This window comes from Barbus barbus (genome assembly GCF_936440315.1).
Source record: "Barbus barbus genome assembly, chromosome: 12".
In the NCBI taxonomy this organism is placed as follows: domain Eukaryota; kingdom Metazoa; phylum Chordata; class Actinopteri; order Cypriniformes; family Cyprinidae; genus Barbus; species Barbus barbus.
In genome coordinates this window covers 16079595-16107096 of record NC_136740.1, presented here as the reverse complement: position 1 = coordinate 16107096, position 27502 = coordinate 16079595, and the positions used below count along the sequence as shown (strand labels likewise).

At 36.2% G+C, this 27502-nt stretch overlaps 4 protein-coding genes across 4 annotated transcripts; 1 reads left to right on the top strand and 3 right to left on the bottom strand.

The window, feature by feature from the left end:
- Positions 1–1070: 1070 nt before the first annotated feature.
- LOC306878126 (protein S100-A5-like) lies at positions 1071–2580 on the bottom strand. Its single transcript, XM_079430257.1, has 3 exons — positions 2249–2580; positions 1906–2048; positions 1071–1550 (listed from the first exon to the last, which is right to left on the bottom strand). The coding sequence occupies exons 2-3, from the start codon at positions 2044–2046 to the stop codon at positions 1371–1373; spliced, it is 321 nt and encodes a 106-aa protein (XP_079286383.1). The 5' UTR covers positions 2047–2048; positions 2249–2580; the 3' UTR covers positions 1071–1370.
- Positions 2581–6367: 3787 nt separating this feature from the next.
- Positions 6368–8023, bottom strand: LOC306878125 (protein S100-A1-like). Its single transcript, XM_079430256.1, has 3 exons — positions 7685–8023; positions 7005–7157; positions 6368–6775 (listed from the first exon to the last, which is right to left on the bottom strand). Exons 2-3 carry the CDS (start codon positions 7146–7148, stop codon positions 6602–6604), a joined length of 318 nt encoding a protein of 105 aa, XP_079286382.1. The 5' UTR covers positions 7149–7157; positions 7685–8023; the 3' UTR covers positions 6368–6601.
- Positions 8024–10302: 2279 nt separating this feature from the next.
- On the bottom strand, positions 10303–12790 carry LOC306877850 (dolichyl-diphosphooligosaccharide--protein glycosyltransferase subunit KCP2-like). The gene is made up of 5 exons (XM_079429845.1): positions 12668–12790; positions 11602–11756; positions 11427–11490; positions 10781–10847; positions 10303–10656 (listed from the first exon to the last, which is right to left on the bottom strand). The coding sequence occupies exons 1-5, from the start codon at positions 12669–12671 to the stop codon at positions 10539–10541; spliced, it is 408 nt and encodes a 135-aa protein (XP_079285971.1). The 5' UTR covers positions 12672–12790; the 3' UTR covers positions 10303–10538.
- Positions 12791–13390: 600 nt separating this feature from the next.
- On the top strand, positions 13391–25343 carry LOC306877859 (tripartite motif-containing protein 46-like; the record flags this gene model as incomplete). Its single annotated transcript, XM_079429857.1, has 12 exons — positions 13391–13450; positions 15527–15782; positions 17211–17361; positions 18733–18931; positions 20044–20190; positions 20452–20547; positions 21581–21840; positions 22036–22157; positions 22238–22585; positions 23664–23893; positions 24783–24850; positions 24953–25343. 12 exons carry the CDS (start codon positions 13391–13393, stop codon positions 25341–25343), a joined length of 2328 nt encoding a protein of 775 aa, XP_079285983.1.
- Positions 25344–27502: the final 2159 nt, after the last annotated feature.

Sequence of the window (27502 nt, the reverse complement as noted above, 5' to 3'; positions counted from 1 at the left end):
GGTTCAAACCTGTTCCTTAAGTATACTAAAACTATACTAAAGCTGCTATTATGCAAAAGTCTGACATATTACTCTCTTTGACTGGTAAATTGGGAATTTGAATATAGATTTTTTCTATTACAGCTCTACGTTTCTCTTGAGTCTGTAAATGTGACATATAACCGACTGATTACTGGCAACAATCTTTGCTAGCTTGATCTTCTAATCAAAATGGGCAAGTTATTTGCCTTTGCATTGCAGCAGAACTGCCAATTTGAATAAGTCATGAGATGAGATACTTCAAACAGAACTGCCTGCACTCCTGTCAGCACACCTCTGTTTGATCTTGGCCATTATGAAAAACATAAGGACAAAGTTAATTATCTCTATGCTTACATTTGGGGTTTGAAATAAAATGCATTCAAATGTAATGTGAATTTAATGTGCTCTGAATGATTTGAAGTCTTCAGCCAAAAGTTTAAGTGACAAAAGGTAATACATTTTTGCGAGCTTTTCTTAAGGTTACTGCACATTCGTAAAACAGAGGCGTGACACAGAGTCATTAGTGTCAAATAACGTTACAGCGATTCTCTTATAAGAACATATTTGCATGCACGTTTGCATTGAGCAGGTCAACTGCACTAAAACTTCATTCAAAAAGTGTGCAAAAAGTCACAATGTGTCTACAAATGATCTTATATATAAGAATTGTATATATATATATATATATGTATATATATATAATAATTATGTGATAGCAGCCCTGTCTCATGAAAATGCGTATATAAAACCATATCATGGAGTGATATCATGACATGCTTTTTTATTTTTATTGACATTACTTTTAATATTAAAGCCTAGCATGCAATCATTTAAATCAATTTAATGTGCTATACAGTTTTTTTTTTTTAAAACATTGCATGCAATTATTGTTATTTATATATATATATATATATATATATATATATATATATATATATTGTTTTAATATATTTAAAAAATTATTATGTGAAATAACATGAAATCACAAATGCCATCATTGGTAAAAAAATTACATATAAATTATAGAAAAAATAAAGTGAGAAGTACATGAGTGATGACAAGAGATTTTATTGGTGTTCAGAAAACTGTAGATTACACTACTGCAAAATGTACATTTCATTGTTTGTTAGGCAGGACAAGCATTTTTCACAACACTGTCTGCTGAGAAATGTTTCCTACAACATGAACTACTAAATGCCATTACAAGAGACTATCCATCCATTTAAATCGTTTTTTACTGTGCCTGTCTTACAGCATATACAGTGCAGAATTATTACACATCATAAAGAGGTACTTTTGCACCTTGTAGAAGGCAAGTCTAGTAAGGATGTGCGGATGTAAGTGTGTGTTCACTTATCCTGACAACCCCTGCCCTTTCCTCTGCACTTATCCTTGCCGTGCTTCTTTGTGTAGTAGGCCCTGGCTAGGCCAGCAATACACTGACTGAATTCACGGAAGTTCACTTCACCATCATGGTTCTTATCCAGCTCTTCCATGGCTTCCTTAATATTGTCTGGATCCACTTTATCCTGAGACAGACATAGAGGGAGGAATGTCAATGCTGTAATTACTTGCATACCACTCATAGCTGTATTGCAAAAAAAACCCCGAAGAATAACTAGTGGAGGCACTGTGTACGAGGAACCAAAAAGAATGTTAGTAAGTGAAATATGGATAAAACGAAGATCCTCTTGCATGCATGTTATGACTTAATACGGTAAACCCCTCTCATGGAAGGTTGCCATGATAACATTGCACAACAACCACACAGCATATCATTAGGAAATAGATTCGTTGCAACATGTTGGAGGTGTTCACTTCCTCCAACCAATAGCTTTCTTTCTCACAACTTCATCTTTTTCTATGCATCTCGTTAATTCTTACCTTAAATTCGGGACTGGTAATTTGGGCTTTCATTAGCTGTCCAAGTTCAGCATTACTGAGTTGGGTTTTCTGCTCATCTGTCCCTGCATATTCCTCAAACACCTCCACTATGGCCACAATGGCTTTCTCCAGCTTAGACATGTCTATAAGACAGAAAACAAAAACATTTATCATCCAGAAAAAAAATTTCTTTAGCCAGTGCAATATAACACAATTATATCTGCTATACAAAATTATGGATTGCATTTCTATAAACCTCGTCTCTGTCCTACTTTTGTAGCTCTATATTTCCTGCTTTTTGAATTGTCATTTTCTCTCTCTTTTTCTGTTTTCTTTCACTTACCTTGAGGTTGGTGTGTTCCCAGAGAAGTTAAGCAGATGTTTTGTTGGAGGAAACAGTCTGCTGCTTTTAAAGCACAGATTTTACACGCCAAAGCACACACAATGGCAGGAATGATTCATTCTTGCGCTATGAAGGATCCGTAGCACACCCAAACCAGTTCTATGAGACTCACAATTCTTTTGTTACACTTTTTAGCTTTAAAGATCATATTCTGTTGTGTTTGTCTCAGCTAGTTGATTATAGTAACTAAAAAGTAAGCAAACAAAATATAGGGGATTTCCATAGTTCATGGGGAATCTGAGTCATATTTTGGTGACTCTTTCGCTCTCTCTTTGGGGCGTTGCCTGCCCTGAACGCCATATTTCCTTTTTTTTTTTTTTTTGATGTGAATAGGCAAGCTTTAAACTTTCTTTTAAAAATGTTTCAGATTCAGCATTTAGGATACAGATAAAAGACTTATTGTGCAGCTATGACGGTGTTGCTGATGTTTTCGTGGAGGTTTGAATCACAAGCTTCAAATGAAGCTTCTTATTTGGAATAAACAGAGACACGCTTATCCTCTCTAAATCTAGTCTTCAGACATCAAAGAACGCCTGATATTTGCAAAATGGCCTCATTTTGAAAAGAGCCTACATGAATATTTTACCTGCAGCTGTACACAGAAATGCAAACAAAAATGAAGCCATCTGCAGACAATAATGCATTCAATAGTGCACAAAACAACATACTAGACAGTGACTGCTCAACTTTATGAAGACTGATGACTGCTTGGTTGTGCAGAAACAGGACTATTCAGTCTCTTCTTTAAGCTTTTCTTTTATGAGAGAAATGCTAAGACACTGACTCATCAGCCATGAGTGTCATAATGTATTGATATAAGTCTAGTTTTGGATCCTGAAAAAGTAAACAGCTGGATAAACAGACTACACCCTTTTGAATTCACTTAAACATACTTTTCATGGATGATAACAGAATATATTTTTTTTTTTCTTCATAAAAACAAACAACAAAGTACATGTCAATGTCACAAACCCCTGTGACAGATCGGTAGACTGTGAAGGGTGTGTACTTTTAAGTATGTGTTATTTAACCCTCTTTTGTTCAGGGCCAGTTCTTCTATACTGTGTGGTAAGCATATATGCACCTCTGGCGTTTTTACTGCAGTGCACAAACAAACACACACCTAGACAAATATGCGCGCACACACACACACACACACACACACACACACACACACACATACACACACACACACACACACACACACACACACACACTGGGTGAATGAGTGTTCTTTGTCTGCCAGATGAGAAATAGAATAGGAGGAGAGGAGAGGAGTTGTTCTCATGTCATGTGGTATACTACTGACATCTAGTGAGCACCTTCCTTAACTATAATTATTTGGTCATATGGCATATATTAACAGTACAGGCTGGTGGAAAATTTTCTATATGGCTGTGCAAGTTTCAATAATTTCAGCAAACATCCCAGCATGATTTAATATTAAACAGTTAAAGTTAAAGAATATAAATTTAATAAATATTAAAGACTAGAATTTGAAACATATTTGAAATAAAAGGTAAATGAAAAGCTATATTTATATATAGCTTAAATATTAATTATTATTATTATTATTATTAGTGTGTATTGTAGCTCAGGGAGGGCGGCGCCCCAGCGCCCTCTATTGGACAGCCACTACTTCAAACACTTAATTTCACTTTTACAATAAATAAAATAAAAGTGTACTTGTGTCATTCAGTTTGATTGTGCATCAGTGTGAGAAGGCTGTGCTAATAATTATTCGTATTGTATCAACATACGTATTGTAGTTATGTACTGAAGATCTGAACTGTGTATTTAAAGTTTACACACATCATGTGCCTTACGGAGTAGAAAACACACACACACACACACACACACACACACACACACACACACACACACACACAAACATGTTAGTATTGTTGCCATGGCCTCATGTGGTTGACACACCCCAGAGTCATTTATGGTTGCTTTGCAGCTCGACTGTTTACACGGATTTCAAACACGCCCACATACTGTTGGTGGTTCGAGAGGGGGAGGAGGGCTTGCACATGTTGAAATCACCAACCAAATGCAGTAGTCCCTCACTGCAGAACAAAGATCCAGGGGGCGTGGTTGGATCCACATCTAGTGGGTGGAGACGGGTAGGTTTAGGTCAGGGGTGTCAAACTCAGTTCCTGGAGGGACGCAGCCCTGCAGAGTTTTGTTCCAACGCCACTCCAACACACAAGCCATGTAGTTTTCAAATAAGCCTGAAGGAATTGATTAGCTATATCAGGTGTGTTTAATTAGGGTTGCATCCGGCCCTCCAGGAACTGAGTTTGACACCCCTGGTTTAGATATATATAAGGTGGGAGAAGTTGGATCTGGATCCAACCTTGCCCCTGGATCTTGTGTTCTGCAGTGAGGACCATTTCATCAAATGTATCAATGGGTGAACTATAATGAGATAATTTCAAACCCTAGATCCTAAAAGTGTATTTTAATATGTAAATTTTATTATACATACAGTGGGGATCGAAAGTTTGGGAACCCCTTGCAGAATCTGTGAAAATGTTGATAATTTTACCAAAATAAGAGAGATCATACAAAATGCATGTTATTTTTCATTTAGTGCTGTCCTGAGTAAGATATTTTCCATAAAAGATGTTTACATATAGTCCACAAGACAAAAAAAATAGCTGAAATTATTAAAATAACCACATTCAAAAGTTTTGGAACCCTTGGTTCTTAATACTGTGTGTGGTTACCTGGATGATCTACGACTGTTTTTTTGTTTTGTGATGGTTGTTCATGAGTCCCTTGTTTGTTCTGAACAGTTAAACTGAGCACTGTTCTTCAGAAAAATCCTCCAGGTCCTGCAGAATCTTCAGTTTTCCAGCATCTTTTGTATATTTGAACCCTTTCCAGCAGTAACTGTATGATTTTGAGATCCACCTTTTCACGCTGAGGATGATTGAGGGACTCAAACACAACAATTAAAAAAGGTTCAAACATTCACTGATGTTCCTGAAGGAAACACGATGCATTAGGAGCCGGGGGTGAAAACTTTTTTAATTTGAATATCAAGGTAAATTGTACTTCATTTGTCTTCCAGGAAACATGCAAGTATCTTCTGTCGCGTCAGAAGGGCAGTACTAAATGGAAAAATATGATATTTCAACAAAATAAGAAAAATTTGGACATCTTCATCCTGTTCAAAAGTTTTCACCCCCCGGCTCTTAATGCATCGTGTTTCCTTCAGGAGCATCAGTGAATGTTTGAACCTTTTTTAATTGTTGTGTTTGAGTCCCTCAATCATCCTCAGTGTGAAAAGGTGGATCTCAAAATCATACAGTTACTGCTGGAAACGGTTAAAATATGCAAAAGATGCTGGAAAACTGAAGATTCTGCAGGACCTGGAGGATTTTTCTGAAGAACAGTGCTCAGTTTAACTGTTCAGAACAAACAAGGGACTCATGAACAATATGTAAACATCTTTTATGGAAAATATCTTACTCAGGACAGTACTAAATGAAAAATAACATGCATTTTGTATGATCTCTCTTATTTTGGTAAAATTATTCACATTTTCACAGATTCTGCAAGGGGTTCCCAAACTTTCGCATGCCACTGTATATGAATTTACAGTAAACATCAGCTTGTGCATGAGGTCCAGTGGGGTACAAATCATGAATATTATGTTCCACAGATAGGCCATAATTTTACTCCCATTTTCACCAGTAAGACTAATAATTAACACAGAGTTTGTACCTGACTGCTCTTTGAATATCTATGAAGTCCCACTAGTACCAATGAGTCTACCAGAAAATGCTGTTTCCTTCAGTCTGTTTGCTCTTCAGGCAGGAATTAGTGTAATTAGTTTCTATTTGCGAAAAGTTGTTTGTGCAAATAACGGACAAAATGGCATCATAATAAAAATGTCAATTCAAACAAAGTATACAGAGGCTTAGTTCTGGAATCTCATTCTGCAGTGTCATTGAAAAAAAACATGCGACATGACATCTTTGTAATTTTGCAAAGAACTGCTGAATCCAGCTCTGAACTGCATGGAAGCAAAGGATGACAAAAAACAACCTGTATATAAACAAAGTGTTTATTTCTGTGGTGGAACTTACAGGACTTCTGTGGATGATTTATTTTTTGTCTAAGGCTAATACTTACAAAAAAAATGAAAATAAAATTGAATAGCACTTAACAAAACTGAAAAACCCTCCTACTTTACATACATACAGTGTAACTGTAGTAACAACTTCAAATTGAGGCATGTGGCTTTTAATCCCTATCAACAAAATGACAGAACAGTCATATTTATTGCTTTTTGACACCCCCTGCCCCTTGCTTCTGCTTCATCTGGTAGAGCTGTTCGCAGGCAATGGACAGGCCCACCACAAGAGAAACAAACTCTTCAAAATTCACCTCTCCATCACCATTAGTGTCCAAATCCTTCATAATCTTGTCTACAGCAGCAGGGTCCTTCTGAGACTGCAGTGGAAGAGACAAGAAGTACATGTTTAAAATACAACAAATGGAAGCAGTTTTCCATAGAAAATGGAAAAAAAGAGTAAAGTTTTATGAAGATCTGAAAGATGAGCAGGGACAAAAATTTTAGGGGCCCCTTGCTACACCAGAGAGCCCCGATCATCACAGGGCCCAAGCCAACATCTAGAGTTGCCCCGCCCTGGGTGTAGCAATAACAGATGGAAAGTTGTACCTTCAGAAAGCTGGACAACTCTGTCTCCATCAGCAATTTGAGCTCTCTGCGATTTAATGTCGATGTATTTCCACTCTCTTTGCTCGCATAACGGTGAAACACTGTTATCAGCATCTCCATCGCTCTCTCCAGATCAGACGGCATTGTGACTGTCTACAGTGAGAGATAATGTATTAGTTTATGTGAGTGTTTCATCCCTTAATCAAACTAAATATTGTGCAAACAGCCCATTGTTCTCCTCCTACTGGGCAGACTAAAACAGAAGTGGATTTTTCCATTTGGAAATAAGCCAAAGTGTGAGCAATACCCACCAACTCTCATGCCAAGTAGATGCAGTAAAAATTAAGGCATTTAGCAACAGTATGCTGATACAAATCTTTCAATTATTTAAGCATTAATAGCAGTTGTATAAACTGAACTGTTAATCTACCTGTAAATGTTAGATTATATTACGTAAATGACGCTGACGTCCATTGAATCTGTGCATCTGCATACGCCACATTCGTAGACTTCTCATTAAGTATTTTCCTATTTCAAAATTTTGTACTAACGCTTAACAAGTAGCCATAACTTACAATATTAAGGTAAAACCTTTCAAAAGTGCTCTCAGTAAAACAAAGTTGTACTATGCTCTTATTAAATGTCAAGGCGTTTTGAACAGTAAAAGATTGCGTACTTACGTTGATAAAAGGCAACGTCAGTTAAAGATGAAGGAATGTAGGCTACTGAATGACTCGTGCAAGAGCAGGTCAAGAAGCAGAGCGGGGATTTATACCGGGGCTCCGCCCGAATGAGTGAGGGGTGAGTCTGTGGGTGAGGACTGTAATGTTAACTGTTTAGGGCTTAAAGCAACAGAAAACGCTGCCTGAGATTTACAATCCAAACGTAAATGAGTGTATGTATATGTATAAATGAATATAACGGTGCTCCTGTTCGAGATTTATGAATGAGAAATTCCACACCTAAACTTCCTGGAACAGACACACTCCTTAAACAGGCCTAAAATGGTTTGTTGCTCTGGTTTTCTGGATTTAGGTGAGGACTTGAAACCAGCTGGACAATACAACCAGCAAGCACCCTTGTGAAAAAGACATGCACTTAATTGTTTTGACTGTGCACTTGCAGAATACACAGTTGAAAATTATATATTTTTATCTGTAATTTCAACATTTTACTTTTCTTTCAATACATTCATACTAATGTGTAAAAAACTAAAATCTGAATGTAGGTTTTCACAAGCAGTAACAGCTCTCTTTCACTCCTTTCCACCATTTCCTTAGTGAGTGACTCAAAGCTTTCACAATGTGTCTCGCCTTGCAACACAATTAGTCTTGCTCTCATTTTTGGACAGATTATGTCTCATTATTTTTAAGGGTAGGGCTGCTGTCTTTGGCGGCTCGTTCCAGTCTGCAAAGTAGGTATGAGGGGATGTCTCTACCCAGCACACAGGAAGTGCCTTACCGTTTAATCTATGTAAGAAAATGTACTTAAAGTGACCAACAACACAAGCTATGGGTGTGTTTGGTTGGAGAATTATTAAACATAACATATCAAACATTTTATACAGTAATAGGGAGTCAGAATGTTTAGCCAGAATTCATGCATTCATTGCACAACAGACCTAATAAATCATTATTTCGAAGGGAAAAGGCTAGTCAAAGGGGGGAGTTATTTAGACAACTTGTATGACTACATTGTAGCACTTCAGGAAACTAAATGGAATCTCTATCAGTAGGTCTTGGGAAGGAAAAGAGGAAGAGAGTGAATGGTCATGGGTGGATGACACAGGGTGTTGTGAGCCGGTGTGATTGTGTTGTCATAGTAACATGGTGAATTCCATGCAAGTACAGCTCTGAAGAGTTTTCTCTCGGCATTCTTTTCAAGCTAGGACATGACGTTTTTTTTTAAGTGGCCTAACTAGTAGTTTGGTCCACACAAGGCTAAAACAGATATACATCATAAATGAAAGAAGCACAAGAGAGAAAGCTTTTACAACTACAGCATTGATCCATCCAGAAAAGACAGGGGTTCTGCTGGTTTAATTAAAGCCTATTTAATACTTTTTAAGACCAAGTAAAGAAAATGTAATGAATAAATTGAATATAGCACAATATGACAATGGTCTGTAAATGTCTTGTATAAGCAACACTTCAAAGTTTGTAAATACAATTTCCAATATATCTCCAGTCCATTAGTTTTTAATTCATATTACATAGCTCTGCTTCCAATCACTAGAATACGGAAATAATCATCAGTATTTTAATCTTCTGTTCCAGTGCAAATCTCTAAAGATTCTTAAATCAAGATAAACAAGATTTATATCTCAAGTAATCAAGATTTAATTGAGAAGTAAAATGACAGGATAAGAAGGCTTGTTTTATGAGAAATTATTAATGTTTAATACAAGAACAAATGCCAATGGCTCAGAAAATTCAATTTAAACGAGTTTTTATAATAATTAGAAAGATATCTATGTTTTAAGCATAAACTCACTTAATTTTATTCAATTTTTCAGAAAACAAGAATTCATAGGTTCAGTTTGTATCTCAAGTAACTGTATTTTGATTTAAGGATGTTTAGATATTTGTAGTGGAAAAGTGCATTCAACATTTTATGTCATGACTGAATTTTCTGACCTGTTTTAAGACCTTTTTAAGCCTTAATTTGTTTTAAGGATGAATTAGGACTTTCTAAGACCTTTTGAAATCCCACAGAAACTCTGATGTAAAAATAGACTTCCATGAGTTTTGTCCTTCTGAAAATTCTGTGCTTGTGTTGCAGAACTATTTCAGCCGATTACAGCAGTTTCACAACTATCTGGTTTTAATTGAAACACATTGAACAAATATTTGGTTGAGCTTCAACTGGAAGAGGCCCATATTTTTAATTCCATGCTAATTTGATCCTTATTTGCAGTTTGTCCTTTAAGGACTGAGTAGATTAAATAGAAAGTTGACAATGATTGGAAGTTTTTTTGCAGGGTCAGTCCCAGGACTGAGTCAGCTGAGAGTCCCAGGATGCATTGTGAGGCCTTAGGCAGTTAGCCAACACAGTTTAGCATACACAAAGGGAGGAGATCCCAGAAGAATGAAAACACTTTGCGGGTTAAGGTGCGGTCACAAAATTTAGCTCCATGTCTGCATAGGAAGCTTTTACACATCCGTATGAGTCTCCTGATTTAACAGAGTCCCATTTCTGACTGGATTTTGCCTGTGAAAATTTTGCTGAGCAACGATAAATGTAACTGCACCTTTAGTCATCTGGAGTCTAACAACAGGAAAAGAAGCAAAATGGCACATGCAATCTTTCATCTTTTAATAACAAACCCCTTACACAAAAATATATTGTAAACAGAACCAAAAATCACACATGTATGACTGGTATGACCAAATGTGTTTAGTTATCTTTCAGTGTGAATGGAATGGATAAAAAAAGGTCTGCGGTTGGCAAACACATCAGATTTTGTAGCTTCTGCACACTGCTTTCTGGAAGCTGAAAGGGTGACTGCGATAGTGACGGGATGAGGTAAGCACTTCAGTTCTTCCTTTTGCCCTTGCTGGTGGGTTTGGCAGGAGTTGGAGCAGGTGCTGCCTGGTAAAGAGCGGCTGACACTTTGTTCATGTAGTACAGGGCAAAGACAGAGAAGATCAGGCTATATGAGAGAGGACAGAGAAAGAAAGAACAAACAAACAGTGGCCAATTAGACATGAAGTTTATAAAGGTGAAGTGGGTTTCCTGTGGTAATCAGTTACTATAATTAATATCGTCCGACTTACCATGTTGTCACACACACGCGATGCACCAAACCAGACGCGAACAGAGAGAGACACAGGCACAAGACAACTAAGGAGAGAGATTAAATCTTTTTCAGAAAAGTACAGATATTCTTAATAAAATCAGTCAGAATCTTTTTTAATTTGTATAACAAATTTGCATAATTTGTTCATTATTAAGTGCCACTGTTCAAAAGTTTGGGGTTGGTGAGATTTCTTTTTTTAAGTATCTTATGCTTTACAGGACTGCATTTATTTGTCTTGTGAAATATTATTATAATTATTACAGTTAAAATAACAGTTTTGCATTATATTTTAAAATATAATTTATTCCTGTTTCCATTTTCAGCAGCCGTTACTCCAGTCTTCACTTCAGTGTCACATGATCCTTCAGAATTCATACTAATATGCTGATTTGTTGCTAAAGAAACAATTCTTATTATTAATGTTGAAAACGTTTGTGCTGGCTAATATTTTTGTGTATTTGTTGAAGTCACCTTTTACAACATTATAAATGTTTTTACTGTCACTTTTGATCAGTTTAATGCATCCTTGTTTAATAAACCTATTTCTTTCAGAAAAAATAAATAAAAATCAGTACAACATAAGGTTTATAAACAGTCTTGTGCATATCCTTTCTCGCACTTACTCTCTGGGAAAATTTTGGCTTGGAAACCTTTGCCAAAGACAAGGCTCTCCAGGTTATTGAAAGCCTGTAATTGCGGGTTAAGAACATAAAGATAGAAAACAGATGTGCAGCACTCATATTATGCTGTGGTAACACAAACTAGGGCTGTATGCATGACAAAGCAGCAGAAGGATACAGTAAGAGAGCAGACAAACAGCACCGATCCCAGGAAGCCCCCCAGGATGGTCAGCAACTCTGAAGAGCCCAGCTGCCGACTGAACATCTGCATTCCTGCAAACACCAGCACTGACAGCAGACTGGACAACACCAGGGACGTGCTTGTGTTCACCGCTATAAAAACAGAGAGAAAGAGTGCGTGGAGCACCAGTCTAAAAATCAAAGAATATTATTCCCAATCATGTTAGTAATACTATTATATTTCATTCATATTATTTAAAAGAAAGATTTAAATATTTTTATTGTTAAATTTGCAGTAAGATTAAGTTTAAATTTATCTGAAACGCATTTTATTTAATTCTATTAAGAAAGAATTCTGAAAAAAATAAGCGAATTGTTTTTGGCGAATAATGTTGACATTTGGTTCCGCGACGGAAATGTGTTCATTACGGAAGAATTTTAATCTGCAACGAGAGCGATATATAAAAAAAATATTTGATCATCTATTGTTCTACAGAAAATAAACATTAATGTACAAGAACGAAGGCAAACAAACAAACATCAATTACAAAGCAGACAAATCTGAAGATCAAATCAAAGATTTTTTGACACGTCAGTGTACGCTCTTTAAAACATTCCGTGTGGAAGCAAACACTGTAGATACAACTTTCATCTTTTGTTTGCAAAAATAGTGGTTATTTGCTTACATAAATAGTAAGCGTCCACTAGAATGTGTTATTATTCGCGTTCTTTTCTACAAATACTGTGCAGATGACGATTGAAAATGTATGAACTGTTTTAGCATGGGTTAGCGGTGGGCTAAGTAAACCTCTTTTAATATGTAAAAACAAAGGGACGAAACAATCAAATTTCAACACATTGCTAATGTTTTCAAAGTGATTTAAAATGACAATATGCAGCAGGCGACTATTTTGCGATTAAGGGCTAAAAACTTTCAGCGAGCCCACTGGTGAACTAAGTTATCTGTGCTATTTCACATTCATGCGTGCAAACTAGCCGATAGAACAGTGCCATTAGACAGAACATGATTTATACCAAATAATTCATATAAAAGCTACACTCACCCATATTGGACAGCTGTAAGGTAAAGATCCTCTCTTTTCAGTCCCAGAGCAAAGATGACGCGACGCTAACGTCAAGAGCGAACTCCCTCCACGACCCTGCAGCGCCATCTAGAGGACAGGAGCGAGTACTACATGCACAGTCACACACACAATGCAGAAATATTTTTATTAAGGAGGAATCTTTGTCGCTGGAATGGCTTTTTAACCTTTAGAAGATAATTGTCTTAAAACACAAACAGTGTGTACATATAGCCTATATATTTATGTAAAAAAGAAAAATAATAAAATCAAGGAAACAAAATACACACGTTTTAAAAATCAACGCTACTATTATATATCATATTATGTTATATTATATATTGTTCCACCCTCGACTGGAACCTAAGCGACTCAGCATCCCTGCGCATGCTCAGACTGATCTCCCCCCGAGCATCTCATAGATGCCTCAAGATCCGTCAGAACAGACCACAGCAAGCACTGTTGGAAAACCCCTAAATCAACATGGATTGCGTTAAATTGGACCTCTCAGATATACATTATACACAAATAATATAATTATAACCGTAAATTTCAGTCGCAGGCACCACCATTTCGGTTTATTTCGCGATGTCCTGATTTTAATAAGCTGTTAGTTGTTTTTAATGATTCTATAAAAAGAAAAGGGCGCTCGATAATAGCGTTATTTCATTTGATATTAATTTAACCACCTGCATATTTCCAGCAATGGCAGATGCGGAGTTGCAAACCTTTACATCCATAATGGACGCTCTCGTGCGCATCAGCGTAAGTAGCTACTTGCATTGTCAAAACCCACATATTTGCACATTATCTGTGATTTGCACGAGGCTGTTATTTAACGAACGTACGTCATCTTTCTAAGAAATTGGACATTTTTATAGTTTTTTTCATAGCCAAATGTTAAATAGTGCTAAAATAAACAAACAGCCCATTCTTTATTGAGAGCATGCATATAATTTCCTCGGACTGGAGGGGAAAACACCTGTAAGCAGAAACCGAGTGGCTGTATTTTTCATCCTTTTCTTTTTCTGACACGCGTGTAGGCTACGGCTGATTTTCCTCTGATATTATATGATGCATTTGCTTTCACTCGTGTAGGCCTGACTATATAACAGAATGCGCGTATTTATTTGACCGTTAATTTAAGATTGACGATACCGGCGCACTACCTTAGAATCGTATTGACGCATATCACATGTTGATACAACATATCAACTGATTTAATGACTTGGAGGAAAAATAGAGAAAGCTTTTTACATCCAAAAAAAGCTAAAAGGCCTTATCACTGTCGATCGACGGGATGCATGTTGCCATAGAGACGGGATACAAGAGCGCAGAGGCCTGGAGAGCCTCTGTGGGAAACGCCTGCGTGAGGGGCACGTGGATAAAAGACTGATAGGCGAAGTTAATTATTTGAATTGCTTATTGACAAAATTGAATGTATATGCTGTCAGCACAGGGGAAAATAATGGCCGGAAGCTGAACACAAAACAGCTTAAAATAGCCCAAAATTGATTTGCTGGTCTCCCAGGCTGCATGGTTTAGAGGGGTTTATGGAAGGCCGGCTTCAAGATATTCTTGCTAACCAGCTAAACTGGCTGAGCACGTGTCTGCTAGGATGAATGTGTTAGCAATTTCTTTGCATTTGAATTGAAGCAAAAAAAAAAAATGGAGAAACCGGAACAGAACAACACTGTGTACTAGTGAAGAACTGACGTAAATGAACGTCAAAACAATCATAATGCAGTTTTTCACCAGAAATTCCACTGTTAAACATGATTATTTAAAGAATGAGTTGAAACTACGTGGACTTTCACAAAACCACAAACCATCAATTAACAAACTCACAGTAGGTCTGTCTTTAAAGGTTTATAAGCTATCATTCAAAATCAGTTCCCCTGTAAAGAAAATGAATCTACTTCAAGAAGTGTTTGAACTCTATTATCATTTCTTTCATTTAGATTCCACTGGTGTAGATTTATAATATGGTTGTTTTATGGGTATTTACTTACCTAATAATGACTATAAGTTAATACCAAATATGAAGCTCAGGTGGTTGGAATGTAAATAAACAAGATTTCTGTAACCCTGATCTCTATTAAAGAAGCCAATATCAAGTTTTTCGAGTTTGAGGAGTGACACAGTTCTACTTTCTGGTATTTGAAATGTTTGAGTTGCATTCGCACACTCCTCTTGGAAAGCTCAAAGATGACTACATTTGAACAGATTTCTCAATCAAAAACAACTCATAAATCTCTCATTTATGAATAAAAGGGAGCTGCTGCAAATATCAGTCATATTGTGTGTGTCACTTATGATTTTAATATTGCATGCAAGGATTTCAATTGTGACTCCAATACTGCGAAACTAGACTAATTAAAAAAAGAAAAAGGAAGTATTGACTGTGGTTTTAATAAACAATATGGCTGTTTGTGTGTGTTGATGTTTGATAGGCACATCTTTCTCTTGATATGCAAATGTTCTGACCTTTATGAGTTCTGACTAACCTATTTCCATACTGTTTACCTTACAAAAACTCAGTCCATAGCACAATCCATAATCCATTTCAATTATTGTATTAAAATGAAATAAAAAAATAAATTCCAAATATAACATCTTTAAAATCTACAGTGCTTCAAAATAACTAAAAATAATAAATAAAAAAATAAATAAAACCATGATATTACACAAATAACATCAAGAGTTAAGTATTTTTTGTCAGGATATATGGCTATGATCATGTCTATAAATATGAACATGACCTATAATGTAAAGAGCTTGCTTGTTTGACTGCATGTTTTCTTCTGCTAGTTGTTTAACTCTTTCTATTTCTCTGTCTAGTCCAATATGAAGAGCATAGAGCGAGAGCTGCACTGTCCAGTGTGTGAGGAGATGGTGAAGCAGCCGATAGTGTTGCCTTGTATGCACAGTGTGTGTGTGCTGTGTGCGGCAGAAGTCTTGGTTCAGAGAGGATACCCTCCACCCGAACTCCCCCCAGAGCCCAACACTCCCAACTCAAGCCCCATCACACGCTCTCCCCGACAGGCACGCCGGCCTCCACCCAAAACAGACCGTCTAGACCGGGTGATCAGAACAGGTTTGTGTGTTCATTAACAGACACCGAGATCAAAATCAAGAATGCTGACATTTTATTAAATGGCCTTTTGGGACGCTTGATTCTGATTTCTAAACTGTACACTACCACCATTGAAAAGTATTGGGTCGGTAAGACTTTTTAATATTTTGCTCACCAAGGCTGCATTTATTTGATCCAAAATACAGTAAACATTGTAATATTGTGAATATATATTCTATTTTAATATGTTTTAAAATATAATTAATTCCTGTGATGGCAAAGCTGAATTTACAGCATCATTACTGTTACATTGTTACATTATCATTCAGAAATCATTCTAATATTCTGACTTGGTGCTCAAGAAATATTTCTTCTTATTATCAATGTTGAAAACAGTTGTGCTGCTTAATATCTTTGTGAAAAGCATGATATTTTTTCAGGATTCTTTGATGAACAGATGGTTCAAAAGAACAACATCTATTTGAAATAGAACTATGCAAAAGTCTTTACTGTAAGTTTTTATCAATTTAATGCAACCTTGCCGAAAAAAAGTATTAATTTTTCATCCAAATAAAAATCTTAGTGACTCTGACAGCTAATTTTACACTCTTGTATCTCTTTGTGGTCCTTTTATTCGCCATCAGTCAAATAATTTTAGCTCAAATATAATCGTAAATAAATGTAAGAATCATGCCAGTTTAATAATTTATTTGCTTAGTAAGTACAATTTATATATTATTTATCTATAAACTAGTTTGAATAATTATATTGCTTTTTAGTTACTAAAATAATTTGATTGAATAAAACATGACAGAATGCCAATTTAATTATTATTTTTTTATAAATATAATATTTATTTTAAAATGATTTTGTTATTTAATTAAACTTGACATATTTTTTTTGAAACATTTAAATAACATTTAAATTGTTGACATAACAGCACAGTTTCGATTAAATAATATTTATAAAATAGTTTGAATAATTATATTGTTTTTTATTTACTAAAATAATTTTAACAAGTTCAATAAAACATGACAGCATGTCAATTTAATTATTTATTTGTTATAATTATAATATTTATTTAAAAATGGTTTTGTTATTTATTTTTAAATGGTTTTGTTATTTAATTAAACAACGTATTTTTAAAAACATTAAAATAGCATTTAAAACGTTGACATAAGAGTATAGTTTTAGCTCAGTGTAGAAGTTTATAGACGTTACTGTATCATTCAGATGTATTGCATCTGTGCAGCACTTTGCAGGTGTAGCAGCCGTCGTGATGGGCTGATTCTGAGTGTGTCAGCACACAGCAGGCCTCTGGATTCTGTTCTCTTTCTGCATTGATTAGCTTTTCCTTTCTTCTTCCTGGCTTAGATTTATTGGGGCTTAAAGAAACTTTAATGTTGGAAACAGCTTGTTCTAACTGTATCTCTCTCTCATTTTTTGCAGTGTGTGGGACACATCCAGGACGCAGGCGTAAGGACACCCCGCCTGTGATCATGCTGTTCCCCTGTCCCACCTGCAGAAAAGATGTGGAGCTGGGAGAGAGAGGGCTTGCAGACTGTCTGAGAAACCTCACGCTGGAGCGCATAGTGGAGAGGTCTCTCTCTTTCTCTCTCTCACACGCAATCATACTTCCACAGAATTCCTGTTTTTCTTAACTCGTGCTACATTAACATTGAATTCCAGTAACTGTGCTGTACAATGCAGAAATGTTGTTCTACTGGTTTTGAACACTTGAGATGTTCTGAACTTGCATCTATTCATAGGCACATCACAGACGAGATTGATAGCTCACAGAGTACGTGGACCAATGAAATCACTTCTGCAGAGCAAAATGAAGTCGAGAAAAGGAGGAGACAGAAAAATATTTAGTTTCTTCCTTCCAGTAAAGAGCATGTATGGCTTCCATTCTGAAAATATGCACAAGCAATTAGCCTTAAGCTTTCAAAACCACCATAACGCTGTGTAGGTTCAGTTATAGCTTTCAACATTCAACATTAAACATGAAAATGTGATTCATAACCTGCATAACTTTCCTTCCTCCATGGAACACAAAAGGAGAAATGTTTGAAGAATATTTTAACCATATAGTGAGAGTGAAGTAGGTCTGTCGAGTTCCAAAATAATAAAAAAAACTCCATAACCATAACGTAAAACCAATTTAGCTTTATGTAAAAACAAAAAACAAAAAAACAGACTTAAATTTTGTCTTTATTCAATGTAAATTGCATCAGCATCTTTTAAAATATGATTAATTTAGTTGCAACACATCAGGTTTGTCTTTGTGATGTAAATTATTATTATTATAATTGTTCCATTGTTTTAGTTAAATCGTGGCCACTATTGAGCTACATTAAAATTGAAATACATTAAAAGAATGAATTAGTATAGTGGGGCCACAATTTTATTAAAATGATGAAACAAATGAGTACAACATGGACACAGAATAATAGGTCCTGTGAACTTTTTCTTAAATCATAGCAACGAGATCTATTTTTTCTTCCGCATGTCATGCGTGGAGCTTCGTACATGACTGATCGTGTCTGGCACAAGATGTGTTATGGAATGTAAAAACAAAACAAAACATTAAAAATATTATGTTAGATTATTAAACTATTTAAATAAGGACATGATGTTCCTTTTAACATCCATAATAAAATCTATAGGTAGGTAAAATATCAGTCTCTCCTCTCACATCGAGGTGAACACTTGAGGGTTGAACATTGCTGAAATTGTGAGAAAACTGGGGATCTGAATGCTTTGGATCTGAATGCTTTATCTATATATACAACACACCACCCACACAAACGTGCTATAATGTATGTGCACATACAAATATATAATAAAATTAAACAACCATGCAAACATGTAACCCAAGCCATACATGTTTACTTTTCAGATTAGCCTGATGTTATTCATTTCGAATGCACATTAGATGACTGATGTCTTTCTTTGTCCACGTATGCAGGTACAGGCACACTGTGAGTCTCGGCAGCATGGCAGTCATGTGTCAGTTCTGCAAACCTCCTCAGGCTCTGGAGGCCACCAAAGGCTGCGCTGACTGCAGGTCCAACTTCTGTAACGAGTGCTTCAAGCTGTACCACCCCTGGGGCACACCGCGAGCCCAACACGAACACATCCTGCCCACACACAGCTTCAGACCCAAGGTAAAAGCAAATGGGGCCGTTCTGAGGGAGGATCAACACTAATGAATCACATACTGTACATCAGGTGTGCCCAATTCTGCTCCTGACGATCTACTGTCCTGCAAAGTTCAGCTCCAACTCTAATCAAGCACACCTGAAGCAACATTAAGGTGTGTTTGATTAGAGTTGGAGCTGAACTTTGCAGGACAGTAGATCGCCAGGAGCAGGATTGGGCACCGCTACTGTCTTTGAGAGAGTCTTTGAGTCAAACCATAAACACTTTTTTCCCACCTTCCAGTGTTTTGAAGAAATTGACCAGCCATATACATTACCATTGAAAGGATTTTTTGAAAAGAAATCAGCAGTGATGCATTTGATTAATGAAACATTTATAATGCTACAAAAGATTTGTATTTCAAATAAATGCTGTTCTTTTTAACTTTCTATTTATTAAAGAATCCTGTAAAAATGCTACATTTGTGTCACTGCTTAAAATATTACGCAGCACAGTTGTTTTCAGCAAGAGATGTTTCTTGAGCACCAGATCAGCGTATTATATGATTTCTGAAGGATCATGTGATACTGAAGACTGCAGTAACGGCTGCTGGAAATTCAGCTTTGGCATCACAGTAATGAATTATATTTTAAAATATACTGGAATAGAAAACAGTCAATTTAAACTGTTATAATAATTCACAATATTACTGTTATTATTATTGTTTTGATTGCTTCTATCCTCATTTGTAAGTCGCTTTGGGTAAAAGCGTCTGCTAAATGACTAAATGTAAATGTAAATGTTATTAATGTATATTTAAAACATAATGCAGCCTTAGTGAGCATAAAAGCCTTCTTTCAAAAACAATAAACAAAATCTTACCAACCCACATTTTTGAATGTGTTATGTATATGTGGAGTATTTTGCATTATTTTTATTTTTATTTTTGGCCATATGAATCACATATCATGCAAATCATATTCAAATATTGCCCTTTTCCACAGTAATCAACACAGATGATTTTTGATAAACTGTTATAGTCTCAAAGGTTCCTCTTAAATTCATTTCCTCTCTCTCTGTCTTATTCCTTGCCCGTTTCTCTTCTTTCTCTTCCTTTCTCTCTCTCACTCACATGCAGGTATTAGTGTGTGCGGAGCACGAGCAGGAGAGGTTGCAGTTTTACTGCAGGTCATGTCAGCGTTTGTTATGCCCACTTTGTAAACTCCGTCGAGCCCACAGTGGACACAAAATCATGCCTATTGCGCTGGCTTACCAAACTATAAAGGTATCCATTCCTGACATGAATCCTTATGTGCTCCATAGTCTTTAGACTGTAAACATTATAAATATGCCTAACATGCCCTTCTTTCCTGTATAAAATGGTTATTTGAGCTAATCTTTCTAAACTCTAGCCTTGCACAGCTCTGAATGATCAAGGGCAGAGAGGAGAGGATTTCCTCTCAATGACTAGGCAGCTCTAGCAGAAGCTCTACGGTGTTGATGGTGTTTAACGTAACTCATCATTCTCCATGTTGTGAAATCACAGGAGAAGATCACCAAGGAGATGAACTACATCTTGGCCAATCAGGAGTCCATACAGGCACAGATCACCCAAGTAGAGAGCGGCATCGCTCAGACTGAGGTACACAGCTCTTGTGTTTTAATGATACTTTCAGTGTTTGTGAGACACCACTTCATCTCAGGGTGTAAGAGTGGTGTGGAAATGGAGTGGGGAGTGATTTTTCCACTGTGTTATAAACTTTTAGCAGTCAAAATAGAAGAGACGAAAATTGTGGAGAAAAAAGAAAAAGAAAAAAATATATATATATATGTGTGTGTGTGTGTGTGTTTGTGACTAAATGCCATGGCGAGGATGACCAAGATTCATTGTGGAAATTATGTAAATATGAAAAAAAAGTAAAATCTCCATTATTATTATTATTGATAATATTTAATTTCCAATTATTTTTTAAGAAAAAAATGTAAAAAAAAAAAAAAACAAACAAACAAAATCTAATTCATTATTATTATTGATGATAACATTACTTTTTTAAAGAAGTGAGAAGTGTTTTTTTAGTATCCTGTGCTTTTTCAGTCAAAATAATTGAAATATTTGAAGAGTTTATTAGCAAACACAGATAAGAAAATTTTCAAAAATCATGTTTTTTATTATTTGATTATGTTTTTATTTTATTGGGTTAGTTAGCTGTATTTTTTAGTTATTTTTAACCTAATCAATGATTGAGATTAATTGGAATGCACAATGAGTTATCTGTTTTTGCAAATTAACTCTTCATTTATTTGTGAAAAATAAAGATGAGAAAATGTGATAGTGGGGATGACTAAATTTAAATGATCTGTAATTAAATTTTTGATAGTAAGAATTATAGAAAGATGTAATGAATTTAATATTTATTATTATTAAATGTAATATTAATTGAATGCAAATATTTAATCTATGAATTGTAAAATATAAATTAATTAAAATAAATTTGATTTATTTATTTATTTAAGTTTACAGTACATATTAAATAATTAAAATATTATGACTTTTAGTAAGCCACAATGAAAGGTGTCCTCCGATATGTAATAAAAAAAGAATATAAAGAAATTTACAGTCAAGCTTTGCTAATCTCCTTTTTTGTCCTGTTAATTCTCTGTACCTCTGTGTTCAGATGAACAGCGCAGTGGCTAAGGAGCAGCTGAATCAGTGTGTGAGCGAATTGCGTGGTGTGCTGGCAGAGCGTCAAGGGGCCTTGGCCATGTTTCTGGAGGGGGCTCGTGCACAGCGGGCAGGGGCTCTGAACGCACAGCTCTCCGAAAAACAGAGTCTTTTGGAAAACGCAGCACTGCTCACATACACTCAAGAGCTGCTTAAGGAAACTGACCAGTCGTGCTTTGTGCAGGCCGCCAGAGTCACGCACAACAGGTTAGAGTGTATGTTTGTGGGTGTGGGTTGCTGTGATTGTGCAAATCTGGCCATTTATGAAATAAGAATCCCACAATAGCCTATTGTGTGTTTCCATAGAAACATTTTCAAAGTTCACAACATAAATGTGGGTATATTATGTTACACATGATCACTTGGTATACAGAAAGCTTTATTTTTATCTCTTTTTTTTCTCCTCAGACTGGGAAAAGCAATAGAAAATCTACAGCATTTCTCTCTATCTGCTGATCCCTCGTTCCGACACTTTCAGATGGACGTCTCCAGAGAACTCAAAGCGCTCAGCAGCATGGACTTTATACAAGGTTTTCATGTCAAATATAATAATTAAATACACATGCATTTGAATTTGCATTTAATCCCACCCGTTATGTTCCTTCTGCAGCCCCATTGGCTCCTGTGATTGACACTCAAAAGACCTTGGCCTATGACCAGCTGTATTTGTGCTGGCGCCTCCCACAGGACTCCGCCCCAGCCTGGCACTACTCAGTGGAGTATCAGAGGAAAGTGGGTGGGGCTGGAGCATTATGGGGCAGAGTCTTGTCTGAAGGAAGCTCAGGAAGTAATGGCACACACTGTTCATGGCAGCGTCTGGATGATGTGGGTGGGACCAGTGCAGTGATTGACAGGCTAGAGATGGACAGTGTGTATGTCCTGAGAGTTCGAGGCTGTAATAAGGCAGGGTTTGGAGAGTACAGTGAGGAGGTGTATCTACACACACCTCCTGCACCAGGTAAGATGCACAAATATATAAACACACTTCAGTCAGAGACACATTTCTTTTTCTCCTGCTCCCCAGTTTACTGCATTATTGAATGTTTCGTTTTTATTTTGCATCTTTCCCACTCATTCTACTTATTCGACTTGCAATTTACATAGTCTGTCATGCTTTTTTCTTGTCTATCCATCCATTGAATGATTCATTTATGTTTTTTTCTTTCATGTATTCATTTATTGATATTCCATCCATGAATATCCATCCATCAGTGTCATTCATTGATTCATTCATCAGTCTTTTTGTTCATTTTTGTTTGTTCACTTGGCATCTATGCATCTATGTCAATTATTCATTTATTTATCGAATGACTCGTTTATTTATATCAATTCTTCCTCCCATCTTCCATTTATCCATCCAACCATGCATTTATTTGTCTGTTTGTTTGTTCACTCACTTGTTCATCCATCCATATAGGTTCAGTGTCTATCCGTTGATTCATTGATGCATTAATCTATCTTCCATCTATCCATTCATTCATCCATCTATCTATTTATTCATTCGCCCATTCATATCACAATTCTGTCAAACTGAACCTGATCTTGTTGTGCTATTAGATGTATATTACATTCTCTTTCATTTTCTCTCATACAATAACTTCTGTTGCTTATCAGTAGTATATTTCTCCATGCATATCCACAACTCTTTGACATGTCTTTGTTTTTGCTCTTCTCTCTGTATTATTTTCCCTTATGTTTCCTGTTATTCCCCACTTTCCTTTGCTCCTGTTATCTCTGCTGTTTCTTTGACTTGTATTCCTGTTTAACTGGAATATATCAGCTGCTTGATCTCCTCTGAATCCTAAAGTCCTTGAATATGTACAATGTTCCTGCTGTCCTTTTTGTTTCCCTCTTTTCTCAAAATTTCCAATTCCATTTCTCCCCTTTTTCGCTTATCCATACATACCCCCCCCTCTTTCCGTCTCCTATGTATATGTTCACTCCTTCATCCTCTTTTCATTTATGTTCTGCTCCTTATGACCTGGCCTTTCCAACCCTCTCTTCCACTCCATTTCTCCTGCATACCTTAATCTCAGTGTTGTCATTCTGCCTGGATTCCCGCTGGGGCCTACATACGGAGCGGGTGGCGCTGGGAAAAGGGCAGACATACGCCCGGAGTGTTCCTGGAATGACTCTGTTGCAGGCTGCAGATCGGGCCCTCACCTCATGTCACCTCACCTCTGACCTCCTTGTGGCCGATGTTTCCATCACACAGGGACGACACTACTGGGCATGCTCAGTGGAGCCTGGATCCTACCTGGTTAAGGTCAACATAGGAATTAGTATATTAAACTGATTAGAAGTGACAATCAAGCCATTCATAATGTTAAAAAAGATGAATGTTTCAAATAAATGCTGTTCATTTGAACTTTCTGTTCACCAAAGAATCCTAAAAAAAATGTATCACAGTTTACACAAAATATTAAGCAGCACAACTGTTTTCAGCAATATTGGAAATGTTTCTTGAGCACCGAATCAGCATATTAGAATGATTTCTGTAGGATCATGTGACACTGAAGAGTGGAGTAATGGTTGCTGAGAATTCAGCTTTGCATCACAGAAATAAATTAAAATTTAAAATATATTAAATAGAAAAGTTTGTATTCATTTTATTAATTTATTATTAATTTTAAATTGTATATTAAATTAAACTGATATTTCACAGCCTTACTGTTTTTACAGTATTTTTGATCAAATAAATTTAGCCTTGGCAAGTATAAGAGACTTCTTTAAAAAAAAAATTACCAACCCCACGCCAAACATTTGAGTGGTAGTACAGCTGATTTGTTGCAAAAAATGTTTTAAATATTATTTTTTTCTGTGAAGTAATATGAAAGAGTAAGCCAAAGTACTGAATAAAGTTTTATTTTCAAGGATTTAATTTTTAATGAAGATTTTTTTCTTCGTTATATCAGTGACACTTTTGTATTTATGTATTCCACAATTTGTTTTAAATAAAATGAAAACAAAATTCATTTAATTATAAAAACAAAATCCCAAGTTAACAGAAGTATATTCAAGTTATATTTATGAATGGCATTTTTACTGTATTAATATATTAATAAAATAATAAATATATATTTAAAAATGAATTTTTTTTTTTTTTAATCTCTAAAATGTGATTTTTAAAAATGAGTCGTGTTCTCTGTATGTAGGTGGGAGTGGGTATTGAAGCAAAACTACAGGAGTGGTTCCATCTTCCACAAGACATGGCAAGTCCACGGTGAGGAGAAACTTTTAGGAGTTTAAGAGCTGACTAACTCAGGATGACTTACGTAGGCTATATTATTGATGATTTTATTTTCCTTCTTTTTTTTCTCCGTAGGTACGATCCAGACAGTGGTCATGACAGCGGCGCAGAGGATGCCCAGGACTGTCCTCCTCCATTCTGTTTCCTCACAATGGGCATGGGCAAGATCTTACTACCCAAGTATGGGGCGTCTAACACATGTACCGGCCCCCTCACTGCCCCCTTACCACCTCGCCTCGGACTGTGTCTGGACTTCGAGAAGGGGCGGCTTACTTTTTACGACGCTCACTCTTTGCGGGTGCTATGGGAGGGGACTGTTGATTGCTCCGCCCCTATTTGCCCAGCGTTCTGTTTCATTGGTGGAGGTGCTCTGCAGCTGCAAGAGTTAATAGCCAATCGTAATACAGAACAGAACCCACCAAGAAGAGTGACCATCCAAACACGTGCCACCGACGCCGATCACTAAACCGTCTGATCGCTTTGAAACTAGTCAAATCTGCACCTTTAAGCAAATTTTCTTGTATCGTTTTCTATCGTCTTTGTTTATCTGCTTATTTCGTAGCTAATGATACAACATTAACATTCATTTCATTTCAAAGGATAGACATTAAAAAGTGGTTATGTATGCTAACAACATGTAGATCAATATTAAATAACGAGGAATCGTTCATTTTTATGGCCACAAAATAAAAAAAAATAATCAGGTATGATTCAGGTTCACTTATAACACCTTCATTTTGAACATTCTTGTGAAAGCAAATGATTCCTCGTTATTTACAAATTCGTTTTTCAGCATTGTTAGCATGCGAACCGCCTAATAAGGGTGTGCTAATAGTTAGTAAACATCTTGATTCGTTCATTAACAATGTATGTGCTCTTTACAGGAATGTAACAATGCCATGAAATGTGATCACGTTGCAATTCAAATCCATTTGAGACAGTTTATGGCTGTCTTGTTTATCAGTTTCATGTTTCTAAGTAGTGTCCCAATGTCCTTGAATTGTCTTGCTACTTTGAGGCTCAACCAAGATGCAAAATTTTTCGTTGGACATGTTGTATTGGTGTCAGTACACGTCCTGTGCATAGAGACCTTGTCTGTTTGGTTTGTTTGGGCCAAAACAGGGCTGATGGATGCCTTCAGCAAGTGAAACTAAACGAACAACCGTGTAATAAAAATAACCTGTTTTTGTGAGATCTCTACAGGTGCCTGCTCTAGTTACACAACCGACTCTCCCATTTGAATGTCCTAAATAATAATCTCCAAAACAAAACAGTCTCTGACACACATACTTTTTTTTCATAATCATGACTGTTATGGTCATGTCTTGTTTCTTTTTGCAGAATAGGTATGGTGACAACAATTTAGCGGGCGAAGTTTAATTTCAGAAATGGATGCTGCTTATGACCGTGCGACTGTCCGTCATTAGAGCGTGTTGTTGAAAGGAAATATTTGAATTGTTTACTGAATGCCAGTTGTATTTATTGTGTGCAAGTGAGTGAGTGAGTGTGTGATATGTTATTGCAATAAAGAAGTTGCTGAAAGCTCTGGTTTTGGCCATATTTTCTGCTATTTGGATGCATTGTTGCAGATTCAGGTCTCGTTGTGTGAATTTATATTGATATTGAGGATATTATGTAGCATTTCTTAAACATGGTCCTTTGAAAATTGGCAAAATGTTTGTAAAAGACACTAAATGAAATAAAGCATCAACATTTTTAATTTTTGTATGATTTTTGCCTATGAATGAGGAAGCGTTTACACAGAACACATTTTTGCATTCCACTGAGCTGCCTTTCCATTGCATTTTTATATGTAAACACATGCTAGGTGGACATGTTTGACTGTTGCGCTCACATATGACACAGTGTTCTAAAAGGCTGCGCTAAAGGTAAAATAAGATAAGGTAAAAAAAAAATGTCTTGAGACATTGCTATTTTCCCAATTTGACTGCTCTATGCAAAACCATCTGTGTGAACTGGCTTTAAAGGGTTAGTTCACCCCAAAATTAAAATTCTGTCATTAAATACTCATTAATGATTACAAATTAAGATATTTTTGATCAAATCTGAGAGCTCTCTGACCCTCCAGCAAGGATATTACCACAATCGACGCACAGAAACGTTGCAAGGACATCTGTAAAATAGTCCATGTGACATCAGGGGTTCAATTGTAAGTTTACAAAGCTGCAAGAATACTTTTTGTGCGCAAAGAAAACAATAATAACATGCGCGTGCTTTCTACTGAACGTAAACAACACTGATTACGTTGATTATGTTCTGGGGTACTCTCCAAAATGGCGTAAGACGATAACTCGGGGAGAAGAATTGTTGAATAAATTGTTGTAAAATTATTGTTTTCTTTGCACACAGACTTTAAATATTTCGGTGAACTAAACCCTTTAAGGAGGTTAACTTCAAAAAATACTCCATGATTCTTTGTTTTTCTGGTTCCTTGGACCTTCCCAAGTTTAATGCTTTTGCGTAATATTTACTTTGCATAAATACTAGATAAATTGCAGGTGAAACCTAGCTCACATCATCCTTTTTGTTTTTGGGCATTGGGGTTTCTTGCAGACTGACTCATCTTACTCACTCTTCTGCTGTTCTCCACACAAACTGTGATCT

What these genes read in the sequence shown, in the direction of transcription:
- LOC306878126 (XM_079430257.1), bottom strand. Translation starts at nt 2,046, where the DNA reads ATGTCTAAGCTGGAGAAAGCCATTGTGGCCATAGTGGAGGTGTTTGAG. An exon ending in TTACCAGTCCCGAATTTAAG is followed by an intron (nt 1,551 to 1,905) that starts GTAAGAATTAAC and finishes TGTCTGTCTCAG; the next exon opens with GATAAAGTGGATCCAGACAA.
- LOC306878125 (XM_079430256.1), bottom strand. Translation starts at nt 7,148, where the DNA reads ATGCCGTCTGATCTGGAGAGAGCGATGGAGATGCTGATAACAGTGTTT. An exon ending in AGTTGTCCAGCTTTCTGAAG is followed by an intron (nt 6,776 to 7,004) that starts GTACAACTTTCC and finishes CTTCCACTGCAG; the next exon opens with TCTCAGAAGGACCCTGCTGC.
- LOC306877850 (XM_079429845.1), bottom strand. An exon ending in TGTTTGTCTGCTCTCTTACT is followed by an intron (nt 11,491 to 11,601) that starts GTATCCTTCTGC and finishes CCGCAATTACAG; the next exon opens with GCTTTCAATAACCTGGAGAG. An exon ending in CGCGTGTGTGTGACAACATG is followed by an intron (nt 10,657 to 10,780) that starts GTAAGTCGGACG and finishes TCTCTCATATAG; the next exon opens with CCTGATCTTCTCTGTCTTTG.